The sequence below is a fragment of the Ruditapes philippinarum genome, unplaced genomic scaffold (assembly GCF_026571515.1).
Source record: "Ruditapes philippinarum isolate M1 unplaced genomic scaffold, ASM2657151v2 ctg10819_1_1_1_1, whole genome shotgun sequence".
Classification (NCBI taxonomy): Eukaryota; Metazoa; Mollusca; class Bivalvia; order Venerida; family Veneridae; genus Ruditapes; species Ruditapes philippinarum.
In genome coordinates, this window is record NW_026852004.1 from 10,941 (window position 1) to 32,614 (window position 21,674).

The following is a 21,674-nucleotide window of genomic DNA, read 5'->3' on the forward strand; positions in this document are numbered from 1 at the left end:
GAATTTACATGGAATGTTTTTTTCGCACATACATGTATAATGTCGAGGCACCGCGTATGACATTTATTTGTTTTATTATTGATAAAAATTATTTTGAACATTGAAAGTATCGTTTAATAGTTAATCAACCTGATTTTAAAAAACAGACTGTCAAATTCCTTAGAATGGTGTCTTTTCGTAGCCGCTAAGGCACTATAGGAATCCGTTCATTGCTCTTGCTCTTGTAACATATAAACCTCATGTTTCTGCTCTTAACATATACCTATTTTCATCATAATCGTGGAAAAAAATTCTATAGATACCAATACGTCCGATGTCCTATATTTACTTGGAAAGCTGAACAAAATATTTTATTTTTTTTTTGTTAACAAGAAACGGTTTAGTGAGGAGTAGCTTTTCTAAAAAGATAATGATGATTCTGATATTTCTAAGAAAAGGTACTTCGTAGAGAGGCGAGATATTGCCCAGACACGAAAATGGACAACTCTCATCACAGTCTCACATTTTTACTAACAATCTTGCTATCAAATATTATCTGCTAGAGAGGATTGTGCAGTATTCAGAGAGAAAAAAGGACAGACAAACAGATATACAGATTAATGTTGTAATAGATCTACTAGTAATCGCGATTGTAAATTTCCGACAAATCCCGAAGTTAGACTGGGGGAATTGCGGAACCTACTTTCGGTTTAGATGAAGTTAAACTGACTGACGTGAGTACAATCTAAATCTTTTTTTTTTCATTTTTCTTCTGTTGTCTCCAAACAATGTATCGATTGAGAATTAGTTTTGTTTTTATGCCTATGTATGCATATTTCACGTATATTTAAACACATTAACTGTTCGAATGAATACAACTTTTGTTGTTTAAAACACAGGTGGTGCCCATATAAAAATCAAAGTGCTGCAGCACTGAATTCGACGGACATGCAACCGGAGAGACATAAAGGCTTTTTTAGAGAAAAAAAAAAACAAAAACAAAAAACACAAAAGATATAACAGAGAAAATTTGTTCCGTACAAGTTCGAGATTTGTAGAGCAATATATTTTATTTGTCCCAATCTGATATAATTCAGATTTTCTACTTTCAAGCAGAACAAGTCCAAATTTTTAAATACATCATGAATTTTATTCCTAAAAACTCTGGTCAAACTTGTAAATCAGTGTCCTTATCGATTTATTCCAAGAAATGATATGTAAATAGAAAAAAAAACTGTCAACGAAATATTTCTAAAATAAAACCATGCAAATAAACTTCAATAATAATATATAATACATGTGAGAATGTTAATTAGAATTGCTTCGTGTTATATCATAGTGGGTATATAGACAATAAAATATAAGTCATTTGTATTTTTATTTCTCTTGGATATGTCTCATTAAAAGTATTTTTGGTTAAAATCATCAGCAATTAATGGTGTTTTTTTAGATTTTTTTTTCATTTACGTCACTTAAGCACTACAGTGTTTAGTTGTCCGTTTAAATTTCACACTAAATTTCATTTTCAACTTGTTTGCTTCTTACAATTGTATAGAATTTCTTAAAGTATTGCATGTAAACAAAGTAAGTATTCGCTGGTTTATTAGTCGCCGGTAGAAACCGGCGACTATATTTGTAACAGTTTAATATTATACCTATGGTAGGAGAAGCCCTTAAAATCTGAAAATTAAAACATGTCAATCATTGAACAATTTAAGACAACAATTATTTTTCAGTAATCTCAAAAATTCAAATATATGATAACTTTGCTCATTAAAATAAAATATGCACATATTGACATCTTAAAAAGCAATATTATAATTTTCATAAAATGAATCAATAACGTATCCCCAAGGATCAGTCATTGAATATTGGGGTTACTTTTACTTTTTTCTATGTGTCAAGCATTGCTATTTTATAATATATAAATCATGAATGAAATTTGAAATGACACTTGAAATTATTTGGTTGTTTATATTTTATGAGACCTGTATATATAATATTTTTTATCTAATTATAAACAAATTCTCCCTGGTCTTTCGTAAGAATCACGTGACTACATGTTATATATGTTGTATATCGTTATAAAATCTATTAATAGTAACAATTGCTGATAAAGCAACACAGGTAACATGTTAATGGTTGGCAAAAGTATGGTAGCTGGTAAGATGCAAATCATTGTAATTTTGTACAGATAATTACATAAGTTATTTTTCATTAATCAGTTTCATACTTTATATCATCAGACAAACCTGTTTTCTCATATTTACGCATTAAAATAAATTTTCAAAACCTTTTCCTTTCTTCTTGGTAAAGGGTTAAACTTGGCCCTTTCTGTCAAAACTTTCGACTAGAAAGTTTAATAGTTTAGTTTAGGTTGAACATCCCAAAATAACTTTATGCTTAAGACATGTAAGAGACACATTATTGAAAATATATAATGGTAATCGTTGATTTCGGTATATTCCGTCGGTTTCCGTCACGCAGGTTTCCAAAGGGTCCGGAATCGTATTAGATACATAGAAAAAAATAATAAACTATCTTTGTGTTGATAGTTTATCGCACTGAAAGGCAATTAAACGTTAATTTTATATATCGTATGTAACGATGGGAATACATGTATTGATTTCCACTAAATTATTTTTTTTTTGGTAGCACATAATAATGATGTACAACACTTTTATAGTAAAATTGCATTGTTTCAAGAAATAATTAAACATATGTATTTTCATAGTCACTTTGCAAATATTCGATGATCGGTAATCATTTGTCGGTAATTATCTGAATCTGAACTAGTAACCTATACGGATTTCAATGTATGGTACAACAGTTTATTTATAAAGTACAATTACAAGAAGAATTACCAGCATAGCACTTGCCTTACAAGCCTCAGTGGCAAACAATACTCAACTCATTGTTCCTCTTATATTTATACTTGAACCATTAAACTTACATTTTCTTATATTTATGATAATACAATCATTTTTCTATCCGGCGACTTGATGCTTTAGCATCAAAATCTCTACTTGTTACATGTATAATGTGTACTCGTCCGAAAGTCAGCACAGATGATGAAGAATCTATTTTTAGAATAGTGTTATCTTCTGGTCGAACAAGGCAGGTTAACTCATATCGTGACCTAGAAAGCTATGTAAACAAAACACAAGAATCGGAAGTAGAACTGATATTATAACTTCCTTCAATAAAGATTACCATGAAAGACTACATGGTGGTAAAGTGTTGAAAAACTCCCTTGTTACATGTATTATTTATAATACTAACCATTGTACTGTAGTCTAATTTATTAATAACAGCTGGATATACAGCTAAACCCGCGGTATGAGTCACGCAAAGAGTTCTTCTTTTATTAATGCGCGAGTTATTCTAAAGTCATCTGTTAATAAAAAATGTTTTGTTTAATGGGGGAATATTTATTTCCTGCTTATAATTTCTATGAATTATTGAGCTTACTCCTTAATTATAGCATAATTTGCTGTCCTACTTTTTCGACAGCGGTAAATCGTTTCAGCAGTTATTTGCATAATTGCGCAATAATACTACGGGGCTACAGCGTTTTTATCAATCAAATACGTTTATATTTTAACTTGGATAACTTAATTTGAAATTGAAAAGGCTAAATATGGAAGTTTTTAAGATATCCCGACGAAGTATGGGAGTTTCATAGGATGAAATTCATGTACTACTTCGTGGGCTGTTATTCGGTTGAGGACACATTGCGCGATTGTAGCCGACGAAATCCCATGTGTAGATGACATAGCTCTGAACGCGCCTGAGGGCGCGTCCGTCGCAAACATTGAAGTTAAAAAAAAAAAAAAAAAAAAAAAAAAACAGCTATTTTGGGTTGAGTGTAAGAAAAAAAAAATTTGATTTTTTTTTTCCTATATACCTATACTACGAAAAGCCGTAACGCTACGGAGCTTACTAGGACACGCTGTGGAACAACCACAATGTCGAGTTCTGTAACAATACAAGCTACTTTGCTACTCTTTACACATCTTTCATTTAGAAAATTGTTAACATTCTTCTTCTACCTTACATACAATCTTAAATAACCTACATTTAAACTCGGGCACTCCAAATTGTTAAAATTTTGCAAAACAACAGTGATTGTCGGCCATTTTGTCGAAAACGAAAGTACAAAACATACACCGTACTATTTCGCTGTTCTGGTCCCCTACGACTACCATTCGGAACTGCCTCGGCCATTATCTACAATATTGACCTCGGAAACAATACGGATTGAAAGTAGTTCTACCACGTGGTTTACTGATGTAAACAGAAACAGAAATAATGTAAAACGAATATGGTCTTTTAATATTGATTGTATTAATATATATTTAAGTTTCTCCTTGATATTTATTACAGATATCATATTACAGCATAAATTACGTAATACGGAAAATCTACTTTCTTTTTCTTTTCCAGGTATTTTGAAAAGCTTACTTTCATTTTCTATTCTTCTTATATTTTTTCTATTTTGACAGCATTTCTTCAGTGTATAGGTTCAACATGAACAAAAACAAAACAACAAAGATGTAACAACAAAAGTGTAAGTTGTATTTGGATTTTATTTATTTTTATACCCCACCACAAAGTGTAGGGGGTGGGTGGGCTATAATGGATTCGCTTTGTCGCGTCGGTCGGTCGGTCGGTTGGGGGGGGGGGGGGCTATAATGGATTCGCTTTGTTGCGTCGGTCGGTCGGTCAGTCCGTCCGTCTCCATTGTCGTGTCCGCTCTATAAATCATAAACCAATTGAAGGATTTTCTTCAAACGTGGCCCAAATGTTCACCTCAACAAGGGATATCCCCTTGTTGTCCATGTGTCAGCTCAAGGTCAAGGTCACAATAAGTTGAATTGAAGGTCAAATATCAAACAATCAAATATTAGACAGTATGTCGTGTCCGCTCTGTAAGTCTTACACTAATTGAAAGATTTTCTTCAATCTTGGCTCAAATGTTCACCTTAACAAGGTTATGTGCAGAACCCATGTTACCCTTTTGCCAGCTTAAGGTCAAGGTCACACTTGAAGGTCAAAAATTGACTTAGAAAATATTCTTAAATTTTAACATGTATATGAATATTTCTGAAACTAGAAAATGTATTTGATTGAAACATAAAATATATATGAAGTGTCACAATTAAGATCAAGGTCAAGTTTCATAACTCTGTATTGGATTTTGACAAAGTTATGCCCCTTTTTAAGTATTCAGATTTACATACAATCAATACTAGACAATATGTCGGGTCCGCTCTATAAATTCTATACTAATGGAAGGATTTTCTTCAAACTTGACTCGAATTTCCACCCCAACTGGGCAATGTGCAGAACCCATCTTACCCTTGTACCAGCTTAAGGTCAAGGCCACACTTGAAGGTCAAAACTTGACTTAGAAAATAAATGTTCTGAAATTTTAACATGTCCTCGAAATTTTCTAAAACTAGAACAGATAATCATTTGAAACACGCTAAGAAACTAAACATGTAAACAAATAGTAATTTAATGCTTGGATTTGTTGACAAGTTTATTTCCAATATATGTAGTAAAAGTCCACCTAAAATAAGTGAATTCATTGGTACAATAGCAAACAATACATTATTTTTATATTTATTATTATGGTTGCAGAAACCGAAAGTACAAAAAAACAACCAACCTGTAGACATTTAGTCGGATTTGTTTAAAATTGAACATCAGTGGGCATACTTAAATTGCAAATTGTTGTCAGACATATTTTCAAGCATAAGAGTACCGGGACACACATTAGATGTCAAATATATACATTCGTTTTACATTATCTCTGTTCTGTTTACATCTGAAACCACGTGGTAGAACTACTTTCAAGAGGTTATTATAGATAATAGCCGAGGCTGTTCCGAATGACGGAAATCTAAGCTATTTTAGTTACTTCGGTAATCATAAAGGATTTCTATTTTTAAATTGATTTATCAGTTTAAAGCGTAAGTAGGAGGACGAAATAAATAATAAACGAAAATGTTCCGTTTCAACGCAAAAGTTAGTTTCTTTTATGATTGATTTTTGTCTTTCTAAAAATAGCCCATGCATATCATTAACCTTACCAAGTGCTGATCTACACATAGCGCATCCTGTGTTGTCTCAATAGACAAGTGACATAGTTTTTATTTGTTTGGGTCGTCAGACCAAACAAATAATGGTAGCGAAATTTCAGAGCCTAATGCTGTTAATTGCAAATGCCTAAAGTAGTCCACTTTTTTGAAGCGGTTACTTCCCTTTATATGTACACTAACGCTGAAAAATTCAGGGGAGATCAATGCGTAAAGATTGTCAAATGACAGGCGCATTAATTTTCAAGCAAAGTAGTTCCCGAATGGTCGAAGATTTCTAATATTGTTTCATTCTTTATAGATATACATGCTTAATTACAGTAAGCTCCATGATTATTTACATCTGTGTTTAGCGTCGAAATAATAAGAGTTACAAACCCTAATTTAGAATAATATGGTTTTCTTCAGGCTGTTAACATATAATTCACCGTGGCCGAGGTGTTTGCGCGCTCGCTTATGAATTGAGAGGTCTCGAGTTCAAATCCGAGTTGAAGCAACTCTTTTTTTTAAGTCAAATAAACATTGAATTGACTATCAGTGTTGTAATTAGTCTTATAGCCAATTTACTACAGTCGAAACACTGGAAAGCATTGGTGGCACTATACACAAACAATTGGTTTATAATCACACAACCTTCACCTTTCTGACATTCTGAGACCCAAACAAATTCAGCGCCTTCTGTGCTTTCATTTTAGGTGTAACATAGTTGATACATGCATATTAATTGGTACCTTTTAGTGCATTTACTTGTCTATAAAGCTACTATTTAAAACAAATTAGCAACTGACTCTTTCTGCGAAAAAAAGTAAAAAATGAAATGTGCACACTTGTTTCCCTAGATACTTTTATTTCCTACGCGTGGGAGAGCCAATGTTAGTATTTTTACGATTGATTATTTTCTTTATTAGTTTTATACAATAGAGAATAGATTTCAAATCGTTTTTGAGAAAAAAATATTCGTTTTTACAAAAAAATGTTGTTACTGTTATCGTCAGCATGTTCCGGTTCAGTTATAATCAGTGGACTTCTGGGTCCTTTTTTTGTCCAAATTTGCATGCATAACACTGGTGGCACAAATGGGCACAGGTGCTCGTCCAGTCTTGGGGTTACCCTACCTACCCTTTAAAAGTTAAACATTTTTTTTTTCGAAAAAAAAATCCTTAATAAAAATCTGGAAAGAAAGTGATCCCTCGGAAGCATTAATCACAACAAAATTACATAAGAATTGCAGACTCAGTTTGATTGAGTCTGTACATGAGGAATACTGAATAAGTGCAACATCCCTCACGCCCCCTAGCACCGATTCCAGATATTTTTACTTCGCAACATCAGGTGTCAAGGGTTGTGTGGCAGCTGTAAAAAGTTGCCCTGTACTTCACTTCCGTGTTGTTATATTTTTCTGGTTCTTTGGAATCATTGATGGCAGCACTATTAAGTGTTGAGAATTGAGTACCGCTCAAGCCGGTGCCAGGGGGCGTGAGAGATGTTGCACTTATTCATTATCCCTCATGTACAGACTCATTCAAACCAAGTCGGCAATTTTCACGACATTTTGTTGTGATTAATGCGCCGAGGGATCACTTTGTTTCCAGATTTTTTTCCTACTGCATGTTAGCACCGTTTTAATGAAAGGCGTGTCATATAATAGGCATATATCTATAGTTCAGATGCCATAGTCTACAAGATTCCCAAATTCCACATTTTTGATTCTAATTAATCAAGATAATTACAATTTATTTTAAATATTGTTTGCGAGTTATATAAAATGACACTGTTATGTTAATATTAATGTTTCACTGATTCAGAAAATGATGATACGTTTGTTTTAGTTCATGCACTGGTGTATCCAGGATTACAAGAAGCCAGAGAAAGTGAATGCATTCAACATCGTCTTATGTTTGCTGAAAGGTATTTATATAGTTTATCTGATATATTGATAATAGTGATTCAAATTGTTCTATATAGGTTCTCAATGTTTGTCAATCGAACTGTGATCGAATAGTTCCAAATCAAACTTTTGTTATGCTCTTTTTAATAAAGTTTTATCTACTTCAAAATGCTCCCTTCTTTATCATTTAAATCATTGATTATTTTCAAAGAAACATTTTTTTTTCAGACAGGTGTACAAGCACATGTATATGATTTGCTGAGTTCCAGGGATATCCCACCACCAAAAAACACACACTAATTGAACGTTATATTTACGCAATATTCTTTATTTTAAGATACCAGCGGTATTGAAAGGCACACAGGTCTTTCAAATAGTCTGTTTATGTAATTGACTATATCGAATAAGTAATAATGTTGAGTACACTTTACAATGCTCTACGCGTTCGGTCTAGTGGGATGGATGGAGAAACAGAACTCGATGTAAGATGTGTATCTTGTTCGAAGAAAGAAAGACTTTTAAATTTTGCGGATCTTAAACGAGCGGACCACATTTGTATGAATGGCCAATACCTCGTTTTTAACTATGGGGATAAGCAAGTGTCAGCATACACGCATCATGCAATTGTCAAGGATATCGATGTTATATCTCCTTCGTCTGCTGTTGTTTCTATGATACATTTCTACTCAACACCATTCGACGTGTCGATTAAGATTCGGGAAACTTCAACGCTATTAGACTTGCATTTAAACGAAGTTTTCACCATTCGATACAGACATCCTGCACATAATGCCGATATTGTTATTAAAAGAGCAGAAGGGCTAATAGAGCAAAACAAACTTGCAAAATATTCAATATTGTCTTGTAATTGTGAATCTTTCTGTAACTGGTGTTGTGTTGGTAGTGAAGATAGTTATCAATCAGAAAATGCTAGAGAAACTTTACGAGCAGTTCTTGCCGGCATTGCAAATGTTGGTGGTAAGGTTCTGCGAGTTGTTTGTAAACTACTCATGTTGTCAGTTGAGGATCTGTCAAAGGTTGCTGCAGGCGCTCTTATTCATGTACCATGGGGTGTGCTTTCAATTATGGCTATATTCTACCTTATCCACACAATTTACCGTCATTTTCAGTTAGATAAAGCCATGAAAGCTGGAAACATCTGTTCAGCTTGTTGTTTGCGCAAAAAGCATGACCTATGGATTCAGTTTGCTGCATATTGTGTTTTTCAGGTAGGTGGTCTTGGCTTGTTGTCATTGGTCATAGCTGCAGGAGCTAGTTCTGGTATTGTATTTGGGGCTTTGGCTGTTTGTAGTGTTTTAACTTTGCTATGCATTTCGGTTATTCCGAAGCTCCGACAGCGGTTTTGTTCACCTTTTCAAGGACGATTGCTAACAGTAAAAAGTTTGCAAACAATCAAGAAAGGTGATGTTATTTCGTTTGATCATTGGAAAATATCACACGATGGAGTCGTAAGCGCTATCAATATTTGTCCAAATACGAGAAACGAAAGGGGTCAAATTACCGTGATACATTACTCACTTCCATCTCTCTTTGGTCGAAGAACTATCGTCGAAGAAACTATTGAAATTAATCTTGGAAAAGATTTGATTTTCAGCCACGATTACTCTGGATACAATGTACATGAAGCGCAAGTTGTAGTTCAACGGGCAAAACAGAGACTTGGTGAAGCAAAATTTGGTTTAATGACAAATCGTTCTTGTCACTTTTGTCACTGGGCTAAAGTAAACGAGGAACTGAATGATGAAAAAATTATCGTACCGGAATCAGCAGAGTCCAGGCTGCTGTATTTGAGAGAGCTAGACCCAAAAGACACAATTTCAAACTTACCACTTCAATCTATACATGTCGATCATATGAGAAGGAGAAAGCATGCATCGATGTCTCTTGAAAAGAAATGGGCAAGAATTAGGGATGAAATCAAAGTTGGCAAAATAGTAGAATTCAAATACCGACGTTCCTGGCATAAGGCTGTCAGTACGAATGTACATTTTGACAAGCAAATTTCAGCAAAGGTGAACATCACTGTCGTCCACTATGGTAAAATGGGCAAAGTATGCGAAGAAAAATTTACATTCAACCTCAACGTGGAAGATGTATGGGTTTATAAATATCACCCACTTTACCGTTATGAAACAAGTGACGTGATCAGACGTGCACGGGCAAGAATAGGGGAAGAGAATTACAATACATTTTTCCATAGATCTTCACATCTTGCAAGGGAAATCGTAGTTAAGGAAAAAGACCCAGTTGTATTAGATATAGATGAAATCAAGTTGGGTGACGTAATAACGTTCTACTACTGGTCTTTTAGGCATGATGCAATAGTAACAAAAGTCATCCGTGGTGATTCAAAAGCCAACACCACTGGCGTTTTGAGGATAATTCACTATGCTTTGAAGGATCTTTTTGCAGTCCGGACCGTTAGTGAAGAACCAATGCCTATTGATTTGAGGAAATGTCGTGTGTATAAGAAAAGTTACGATGGCTATGTAACTTACCCGGCGAATATTGCTGTAAAGCGAGCTCGTTCAAGACTTCACGAGCAGCGATTCTCCATCAAGGGAAACACATCGTCAGATCTTGTTCATTGGGCTAAAGTAGTTCAAAACCCAATAGTTGTTTCGAAGTCAAAAGATGAAAAGGAGCTTTTTTCTGGTGTTCAAAAAGACCCATACCTTCTTGTACCGAAAGCCGGTATTCAATGTGAGGAGTTTCAGTACTTTCGTGCTAACTCTTGGTCTGATTTGTACCCAGGTGTTATAGTGGAATATAGGTATTACTTAATCCGGCACCAAGGTATCCTTTCCTACAAATGCGAGAGTACAAAGACTATCAAGGTGATTCACTATGGCGCAGACCATCTTTTTGCTACTCGAACGATAATGGAGGATACAATGAAGCTAGACTTGAGATATGATAACATTCGGATATACAGAGGTCACCCAAGACGGTGTTATAAAGCAGGAGTAGTGCTTGAAAATGCCAGGAAACGTCTTGGAGAGCAAAGATGGAAAAGAGGAAATAGATCTTGGGACTTTTGTAAAGATTGCGTGCTTAAGAAAACGAGTCAGGAAGTGTAGATAATTGCCGGAAGAAATGTCACACGTGATTGGTTTCTTCAAAGTTGTAACATATTAGACAGTTTAAATAACAGCTGCTGTTTCATACCTTTTGGTCTATGTTGTCAGTCAGTGATAAAATTGTATCATGATGGTAGGCTAGTTCTATCCCAATCAATCACATAATTTGAGTCATTGAAGATTTTTCTGATTGGTTGTAAACGAACAGTTAGAAGAAAGAGTATTGGTTGTCTTGCTGAAAATTATGAACATGTCTTTACAAGTACATGGGTACTTCTTTAAGGAGTGTGCGCATGAAAAAATAAAGAGCAAACATTGAGAGACAAAGATTTTGTTGTTAAGACGTGTTGTTCTAGAGAGGTCGAATTTCTGGTGAAGTTTTTCTTTTGAAATAAATGATATTGTTATGTTGCAATAGTGGGCCACTTCGCAGAGGTTGCACTGTATATTCTAATTTTTGAACACATTTTATAATTGGTTATTTCTTTTTAAGAAATTGCTGAACTTAAAATCATTTATAAAATTTGTTCATTCTATTTATTTTCAATTTACATGTTTACTAATAAATCAAAACAATTAATTAATTTAAGTTTATTCTACTTTAGGATAAGGGCTTTATTAGAAACGTAATGGTAAAATACGTATTTATATATATTTTAATCAGTTATGTACAAAAATACATTTTTAGTTTCAGATGATTTATAATAAATCATTTGTCTGAATAAGTTCAAAGTTGTGAAGATTAGGGTTATATTTTCTCATTTTATCGCCGAGGACGATTGATTCTGACATCAGTTGTACTATCTTTTTTTGTTTAACATTTAACTACAATTTCATATATTTATATAATCTGTTTTGAAATGAATGTTTTGAAGCACAGTATTTGAATTGCTTATAAGTCATGTTTGTTTTTTATCCATTATTGAAAACCTTTCCTTTCGCTATTACATGCATTAAATGCTTAATAGATAAGATTGATATAAGACATGTATAAATCAAGAACACATTTAATGTTGTTCTATTACCCTTTATTTTGTAGTTAACATTTTAATTAACCTAATAAACTAACCTTTGAAGTACACAATTGTTTTGCGGATTTCCAGAATTTTTATAAATGCATAAAAAACACAAAAAACTGGACTATGTTACAGCACAAAATTGCATAGACATGTATTTGAACTTATTGCAGCAATGATCTTACACTATATTTAAGTGTTCTGTAATGAACATAAAATTATGTATGCAGAGTTTTGTTGTATTTCTAACTGCACTGTATGTGTGTGTGTGTGTGTGTGTGTGTGTGTGTTTTTTAATATTATTTATTTTTTTATTTTTCAGTTTTTTAAAAAAAAAAAAAAACAAAAAAAAACATACAATATATTGAGACATATATTTAAAGATGCACAAAATATTTCTTTTAAGATTCAACATAGTTTATAAAGATAATAATTCAATAGTATCTTATCAAAGATGTCATTCATTAATTAATGTCAGATCCTTTTTTAATATATCATTAGAAAAAGGGTCCTTTTCAGAACTTTTTTCTTTACACTATTATAGAACTTTTTTGACATAAAGGAGAAATTCCAAACAAAAAAGCATTGATATTTATGCTGACAAAATTATCATCAACTCAAGGGAAACAACTCCTACTATTTTTAAATGAGGTGTGCCTCTTGTCATGAATACATTATGCATTAATATCATTAAGAAAAAAAATTAAAAAAAGATGAACGGTCATTCAAGATGTTCAAGAGAAAAATAAACAAAAAAGGCAGTGGGTGTAGTAAAAGATGATCAAGCTTAAATCCAAAAATAAATGTTTTATAATTTCAATATGATTGTTGTAAAAAGAACATGTATTAACATCTTTTATTCTCATTTTATGTAAATGATAATTTGTTGCCAGTATCCTGTGATTTACCTTATACTGAAACCATTGTAAATTTGAATTCTTTGAAATATAGAAAAGGGAGCCTATTAATGCCATTCCAATTGATATCATCATTCAAATTGAGTTCATCTTCCCATTTTCTCTTAGCAATAGGGGATGTATTTGCTCTAAGAATCTTATTATAGATTTGTCTACATCCCTTCTTTTAATTATTGATTATATTGATCAATTAAGGCTGAATAGGCATTTCCTCTTTCTTAGGTAGGTGTCGAAAAGACATTTGATTTAAAATCTCCTAAAAGACTATAATGCTTTGATACTCTAAAAAATTATTGTTTATATGAAGCTGAGATAAAATTCATCAAATGATAGCAAATTACCTCTATTATCTAAGAAGTCATTAAGCAATATAATGCCGCAATTTACATATCTTGAAGAAACAAACACAAAAACACCTATATTAAATATAGAGTTATGCCAAACAGGAAGTGAGCAAAATTCACTCTAATTCCTGGGGGTACTGCTCATGCAACTGGATGAGCCCAATAAAACATCCTTCCTAAATTTATATTGCAGTGTCTTAAGTTTATTTATCCTAATATTTGATGGAAAAGGGTACATGTTTTTTTACAAAATAGAAAGTATTTAGTATTATACATTAAATCCTTCTTTTCCATGTCAATTTTAGAAACATTATCAATGTCTCTAAATTTATTACTCTGAAACTCCAATTTTCATAACTCTGAAAAACAGCATTTCTTTTTATTTTGTGTGGTCCTGACTTGCATAAGAATTTAAATAATGAGTTTTGTATAACGTTTATTGTTTCTATATCAGGATTTGGCAAACTAAGAATGAGGTGATTTTCTTTAGGTAATGATATATAGCTGTATTGAGTTGTTTACCAATTGCTAATTTAAAGAAGACTTTACTGATATTATTATTCTTTAACATTCTTTAAATTACCCTTTTTTGTTTTTGTAATTATTGTTATAACATGTTCTCATTAACTAATGATCAGTTGTGTTTGTTCGACCTTTGAAATTATTATACAATTTTTCATTTCTTAACATGATCTGATCCTAAAAGTAGATTTTGAAAAACACTGATGTGATGTATACGGTATTGTATAATCTTGAATAACATGTAAATGTTTTACATAGTAAAAAAACATTAGTAAATAATGTCCGTCTTTAAATAGCTAACATTGTGTTAGAAAACATCTTTGTTTTACACAGCCTCTGAAGAGCAAACATAGAGATACAAAGATTTTGTTGTTAAGACATGTTGTTCTAGAGAGGTCGAATTTCTGGTGAAGTTTTTCTTTTGGAATAAATGATATTGTTATGTTGCAATAGTGGGCCACTTTGCAGAGGTTGCACTGTATATTATATTCCTTGAACTTATTTTATTATTGGATTTTTCGTTTAGGAACTTATTGAATTATTTATAAAAATTGATCAATATACTCATTTTCCATTTAGATATTTGCCAATAAATCAATACATTTTATTTTCAAAGTTTATTGTACTTTGGAATAAAAGAAATGTACTGGTAAAATACGTATTTATAAATATTTTAATCAGTTATATACAAATACATTTCCAGTTTCAGATAATTTATAATAAATCATTTGTCAGTCATAAGTTGTATGACTGTATTCGTAGTTGTGAAGATTAAAGTGTGTTTTTTCTCACATTTTATCGCTGTTTGACAGCAGTTGTATTTTTTTTCTTTGTTTAACATTTAACTATATTTAAATATGTCTGAATTATCGGCTGAAATGAATGTTATAAAGCACAGCTATTAAATTGGTTATAAGTCATAATTTAATGAATCATTTTATCTATATTGAAAATCTTACGCTATCATATGTATCAAATGTATAGACAAGTTTTGATATAAAACATATTGAGTAATTAAGGAACACATTTATTGTTATTCTAATATTCTTTATTATGTTGGTAAAAGTTAAATTAACCAAATAAACTAACCTTGAAGTACACTATTTTTTGCGGATTTCCTTTTTTGTTAAAAATTGTATAATGTTAAAGCACAAAATTGCATAAACATTGTTTGATATTATTGCTGATATGACCTTACACTATATTTAAGTGTTAATCTGTAATAAACAGATATGTATAATATTTTACTATCTCATTTTATTGACATTTCTATTATTTTAGTGATATTTACATTGTTTAGATTTGAATAATTTGCTTTTGCTTTATAATTAAATAGATAAAAGTTTCTGTTGTTAGATGTTTTCTATTCACCATTAATTTACAAAAATAGTTAACCATTTCTTTCACCATTTGTATATTCATATCGTTTTGTATATTTCTGAACACGCCTTCATTGTTTATTAGTTAAAGCTGAATCGGAGTTTTTTAAGTTAAGTTTCTATCTTAACCTATTTGGTACAAAATTATTCTTGCCCAGCTTCTCAGTCAGCTTTTATGTGTTAAAAAATAGAGGATTTTGAATAAGTGTAGATTCAATAGCGAATTTATTGACCTAGTTTAATAAAATCATATGAGCCGCGTCACAACAAAACCAACGTAATGCGTTTGCGACCAGCATGGATCCAGACCAACCTGACAAACCCTATTGCAAGTAGGGAAACTGATAGCGAACAGCATGGATCCTGATCAGACTGCGCGGATGCGCAGGCTGGTCTGGATCCATGCTGGTCGCAAACGCATTACGTTGGTTTTGTCGTGACACGGCTCATATAGTGCAAGCCTCTAAAAACCAATAGACAAGAAATACATGCTTGATGAATATCAAAGTGGCTGTGAAAAATACTGTAGCGGGAGTGCAATTTAGAATTTAAAAGTAAGAGTTTTTATGATCTTTCCAAAACTTAGTGCTCCTCAGATGGAATAAACTGATGACATTACAATACTAATACCGAGGACACACGAATTCGGCCACATGGGTGAAGGACGATAATGATAATATGTATCGCCAAATGAGCATTTCAAAAATATATGCCATGGAAACTGGCTGAAGAATGATAGTCAACTCAGGTTGACGTTTTCTAAATTCGTGACTTTAAAGTATATTACATAATTACATGCAAGTCACTGTATTTTGACTATGTTTTTTTTACTTCAAATAATGATAATATAAATCACGTATGACTGTCTAACAAAGAAAATTCAAAATGACAAACTATTTTTGTAAAATCTTTTCTTGTTGCAAAGATTCCCTTATGATAAGATCATTTGACAATTTTTTTTCAAAGTCAGAAGTTGAAATGGTGCTCTCGTCTGGTAACCCCTAAAATATCTTTGAACTGAGGACCGGCATTCAATGGGAGATGCGAGGAGTTTCTGTCCTTTCGTGCTAACTCTTGGTCTGATTTGTATCCAGGTGTTATAGTGGAATATAGGTATGACATGTACTTAATCTGGCACCAAGGTATCCTTTCCGACAAAAACGAGAGTACAGAGACCATCAAGGTGACTCACTATGGCGCAGACCACCTTTTCTCTTTGCTACTTGAACAATAATGGAGGGAAGATATTTTAAAGCTTGACTTAAGAGATGATAATATTTGGATATACTGAGGTCACCCTAGACGGTGTTACAAAGCAAAGAGTAATGCTTATATAAGATATCAGGAAACGTTTTTTCAATGATGGGAAAAGGAAATAAATCTTTGGACTTATTTAAAGATTGTATGCTTCAAAAGAAAAGTAAGGAAATATAGTTTCGTTTTATGCTAACCAGTCAGATACTTGTTTTTATCTGTAAAATAAAATCCATACAACCCAGAGCATATCAGCCACGGTGTGGGTGAGTGATAAAGCTGTTCTTCAATGTAAGGCATAAGAAATGCTAAAACTTTCTTTGGTTTGTTATTCAAATTGATTTATATTATATTTGACCTTATCACCGTTTAGGATAAAGCGTCAAGTGGAACAATTCAAGTACATGTATGGATTTAAACTTTAAATGACTTGAAATCATTGAATTTTCATAAACTTTGCCAAAATCTTTGATTTGATTAACATTTTGTCATAACACTTTTGACAAAATCTTCACATGATGTAACTGAAGTAACCCTTTTTGAGGAGGTATTTATAACATTCAATTAATGAGAGTTTTGTTTTTTTAATTCAGTAAATAAATTGCGTATATGTTGAATATTGGCCATCTGCTCTTGATTCAGTGTTGTTGACAAATTTGTGAAGCGGATATGAAACACGGTTGGACTGACACACGTAAACGCATGTATGATCTTAAAAAAGGCACATAGGAAATAATTACAACAAATACCCTGTAATAGAATAGAGAATGTACGATGATTTAAAGGTATGTTTTTAACAAAGAATATAAAGTTGTAGGATTGGAATAAAACGTAGCATCTCACGGTAATTAGGAATAAAAATAAATACAAGTCCTTCATTTCTTTGAGTAATGGCAAATTTATTTTTGGTCATATTACCAGTATGAAGAAATAATAAACGATAAATAACGAAATTATTTTCTTTTCCTTTTTTGTAAAATGATATAAAATCTATAAATGTTACCATAAAAATAGTAAACTGTTAACTCCTATCCAAATATTTATGAGCAATACTTAATTATGGTCCTCGACAAGTAGATTTGTGAATGAACAAGCGTCAATATTTGCATCATATTTCGTATTTTGAGGACATTTTCGCAAGAATACACCATTTGGTGCACATGTCAAGTAATATCCACATCCGTTGCATGATGGGTAATTTCTGCCAAGCTTTTCCCGCACAATCTGTTTGCTTGAAACACCCAGCTGAAAAGTTTGGACAAAAATGAATAACAGAAGTCAATAATATGAACGTAAACCAGCCTTTCGTTGAAATATATATTTATATAATAAATATATTACAAAGAAAGAATGACATATACCAACCTTACCTTAATCAAGAATATATCATGAAATGTGCAACAGAATGCTATAGATTGCATGTATCCATTTCGTTTGCTCCACGTTAAAATATTTTCTCCATGCTAATGTGTTTGCTCAATGCCTGAATGTTTGTTCAATGTCTGTGTGTTTGCTTATTTTTAATTATTTGCTCTATGTCTTTGTGTTTCTGCCAAGTCAATGTTTTTGCTCAAAGTATATGTGGTTGCTCAATGTCTAAGTATTTGACCTATGTCTAGGTATTTGCATGTTAAAGTATTTGCTTGCTCCTTGTCTAAATGTTTGTTCCATGTCGAAGTGTTTGCTCCATGTCTAAGTGTTTGCTCTTTGTCTAATTATTTTCTCCACGACTAAGTGTTTACATCATGAATAAGTGTTCGCTCCATATCTTGGTATTTGTGTAATGTATAAGTGTTTGCGCAATTTCTTATAGTGTAATTGTGGAATGCCTTATGTGTTTTATCTGGAAGGTATCAGCTTATGTATTTCTTTACTAATGAAATGATTATGAACTACTAGTATTAGTTAGAAGACAACTTACTTGTGAATACATTGGGCCCAGATGTTACCGCCGTCACCCCAATTGGAACAGGAACTTTGTTAGGAACTGCGGAAATAAACAAATTATATTAAAATATATGTGAAACATCATACCATAACATTTGCCTGCTGGCAGCATCAAGTTCTACCCACGCAATCAATGCAGACCAAGATCAGCCGGAACATTATTACCATGGTCTGACTGTAAAGTAATGATTCAGTTTTTATTTGTTCCAAAACTGATGAATGGTTCTGTCCACAATAAAAGATGCACAAGTACGTTTAAGATATAAGGGGGTAATACCAAAACAAATGTAAATGACCTAACAGTAAATCGTAAAGTTAGCTGTTGTAATAACAGTTCCAGAATGTTTTTATATTAGACATTTCAGTTGTATTATTTCAGTAAAGGGGACATACTTACTTGTTACTGGCGCAACCGTCTGTGGAAGTGTTGGTTTATGTGTGACTATGCCAGGTTTGTTTATTGGCTGGGTCCAGTCTAAAAATGAAGAACAATTTCAATAAAAAGCTATACGTTTACATATTTTTACTTTTGAACAGTTGTAATACTTATAAACTATTTGTGACCATGAGAACAAACTGTGTATGGCGTTATGTTCATGCGTACTCATTTATTTAATTTAGAGCGTTAGATTTTAAGTTCAAATGGAAATTGTGCAGCTTTTCTGGCTGAGGAAGGCGTCAGGGGCACCTACGTGCGTCATCTTTAGAGATGTGCGGGCACCTTACTTAATCCACCAACGTTCCGTAATTTAGCTTGATAACTTCATCACATGAAAGAAAAACAAAGAAAACCCGTCGGGATTGAGCCCCACACGGTTGGGGGGGACCAGTTTTCGTAGTCATGTGATAAACCCCTTTTTCCATGAAAAGGGCCCCGGACATAGGATAAAATTTAGGCCCACGGGAACGGTTATATGACATTTGATTTTAAAACCTTAAATGACAAAAAGCGTATTCATAAGACCCAAAATTTTTTTTTAAATAGAAAAATTTTTTCAAAATTTTTAAAAACTTTAAAAAAAAAACAATCTTTTTTCTACACTTCGTAAAGTTTTTTGCGGAAATTTGGGAAAATTAGGCTATAATGATTTTATATTTTTAACCCAAAATTTAAAGGAAAAACCGGATATAAAAAAAAATTTTTAAAAGAAAATAAGGGATTAGTCCCTTTATACAATCAAATTTTTTTTTTTTTTTTTTTTTTTTTTGTGTTAACATTGTTTAAATTGAAAGAGAAAAATCGTAATATAATCCGGACGAGTGAGCCAAAACAAAGTGCGCGAAGTAGGCATACTCTATATGTTAAATTAACAATGAATTATATTTACACATCTTCATTTCACATATATAAGGCATAGATAAATCACAATCTTTGTCGTTGATTGAGTCAGTGGTCATCATGTATTGTGCGCAATGTTCTCTTCCACCAGAATTGTTCGGCTCCCCGGGGTTCCAACGCCTGGAATTTTTATTAGAATATATATGAATTCAAATCAATAAGATGTATCTAAAATGTTACAAATATTGGAAATGTGTTAGGTCCAAGGCCTTAAAACCTGAAAAAAAAATCATGCAAGTTATTACACAAACATTTCTGGAATGGTAATTTTATATCACTATTTTATATACATTTGTAACGATTCACAACATTATAACTTTTGCATATCTAAGAGCGCACGTTTTTATGTGGCTCAGTCATGAATTTAAAGCCGTTGTTACACAGATCTTGGAGTTGTTGGGACAAATATGAAATTACAAACATGACACATTCAAGTTATTTAAGTTAATTGATAATAGGATATTATGTAATATTTGATATACATGTAGATCTTCAGTTTTATGATCAAGTAACAATGGTGTCGCATTCTTTATATCAACGGCGGTCAAAGGGATACTGTTTAATGGTTAATCCAAGAAAAAAAAGTATATTAGATCAATCTCAGTTAAACACCTGTGTTTTAGATATTACATAGTAAATTCATGCAATAATGAATACGAGCCGCGTCACAACAAAACCAACATAGTGCGTTTGCGACCAGTATGGATCCAGACCAGCCTGCGCATCCGCGCAGTCTGATCAGGATCCATGCTGTTCGCTTACCAACTCTATTTCAAGTAGAGAACCTGATAGCGAACAGCATGGATCCTGATCAGACTGCGCGGAGGCGCAGGCTGGTCTGGATCCATGCTGGTCGCAAACGCACTATGTTGGTTTTGTCATGGCGCGGCTCATATTGTTTTACACAGTACAATATGTTTGAGAGTACATAAAAACGCAAGAAATCTACAATAAGTTCTTACAGAATGTTACTATTAAGGGATGAACCATCTCCCCACTTATAATAATTGTTGTCAAATCTCGGCCGGTTGTTTAGTCCAATCCACCATTTGTCTGTGTTTTGGAACTTGAGCTGCGACTGAATCTCATTCCTCAACCAGGACTGTAGCGAGACATGATTAAAAAAGTGTTCATTGAATAACTAAATGGCATTGAATTATAATAAAAATCAAACTTATCATGCAATTAAATACTTAAAAGGTTAACTTATCTTCTTTATTGACAAACACGACAATCTTTGCAGAGCAACACCCTTTGAGACACAATATTTTGATTATTACTGACGTTAGATTCATTGTGAAATTTTACTTTGGGAAGATTTAAATGCTCGATACTGTTGTTGTGTTGTTATAAAGAGATCATTGCTAAAAAGAGGAGTTCTATGCAGATGTTTATTGAATTGTCAGTAAAATTATACCAATGAGGACCTCGTTTACTTTTAACTGAAGTTAAACTACTCATCGTTTATTTAAAAAAGTAACAATAATTAAGCACATGAAGTTATGACCTTTTCTTGAATTGAATCAATTTTGACCATATCTCCTTGCCGATGTTTGCAGGTAAGCATAGCCTTCTCCCAAGTTTTTTCATCGGTTTTGTCGGATATATAGTAACATGTGCCACTCGATGGTCGTTCTTTCCAACCCTTAGGACATACACCCACATCAACTAAATCATAAATGTAGAAATATTTATCTATTCTAATTTATCTTTAGAAATATTTTTGGTTTTTTATTTTAATGCTGATTTCTTGGTATCAAACAATACAATTATTAACATTTATACGTGTTTGGAATGACAATAACTTCGTTCTTACTATCAAGAAAGCTATACCTTATAATATATATTATATCATATGAATAAGGTAAAACCCAATTAAAAAAA

At 32.5% G+C, this 21,674-nt stretch overlaps 2 protein-coding genes across 3 annotated transcripts; one reads left to right on the top strand and one right to left on the bottom strand.

The window, feature by feature from the left end:
* Positions 1-530: 530 nt before the first annotated feature.
* On the top strand, positions 531-15,218 carry LOC132746128 (uncharacterized). Of its 2 annotated transcripts, XM_060735215.1 has the most exons (4): positions 531-713; positions 4,485-4,549; positions 7,889-7,991; positions 8,200-15,218. In XM_060735215.1, exon 4 carries the CDS (start codon positions 8,385-8,387, stop codon positions 11,070-11,072), a length of 2,688 nt encoding a protein of 895 aa, XP_060591198.1. In that variant the 5' UTR covers positions 531-713; positions 4,485-4,549; positions 7,889-7,991; positions 8,200-8,384; the 3' UTR covers positions 11,073-15,218. The 2 variants fall into 2 exon arrangements, with proteins under 2 accessions (XP_060591198.1, XP_060591190.1); XM_060735207.1 differs by lacking the exon at positions 531-713 and having other exon boundaries at positions 4,417-4,549.
* A 2,335-nt stretch (positions 15,219-17,553) lies between these two features.
* On the bottom strand, positions 17,554-21,458 carry LOC132746144 (lactose-binding lectin l-2-like; the record flags this gene model as incomplete). Its single annotated transcript, XM_060735224.1, has 6 exons — positions 17,554-17,749; positions 18,426-18,491; positions 18,849-18,926; positions 19,780-19,910; positions 20,753-20,892; positions 21,298-21,458. Coding segments are annotated over 6 exons (713 nt in total), but the record flags the coding sequence as incomplete, so codon positions are not given.
* Positions 21,459-21,674: the final 216 nt, after the last annotated feature.

What these genes read in the sequence shown, in the direction of transcription:
- LOC132746128 (XM_060735215.1), top strand. Translation starts at nt 8,385, where the DNA reads ATGTTGAGTACACTTTACAATGCTCTACGCGTTCGGTCTAGTGGGATG.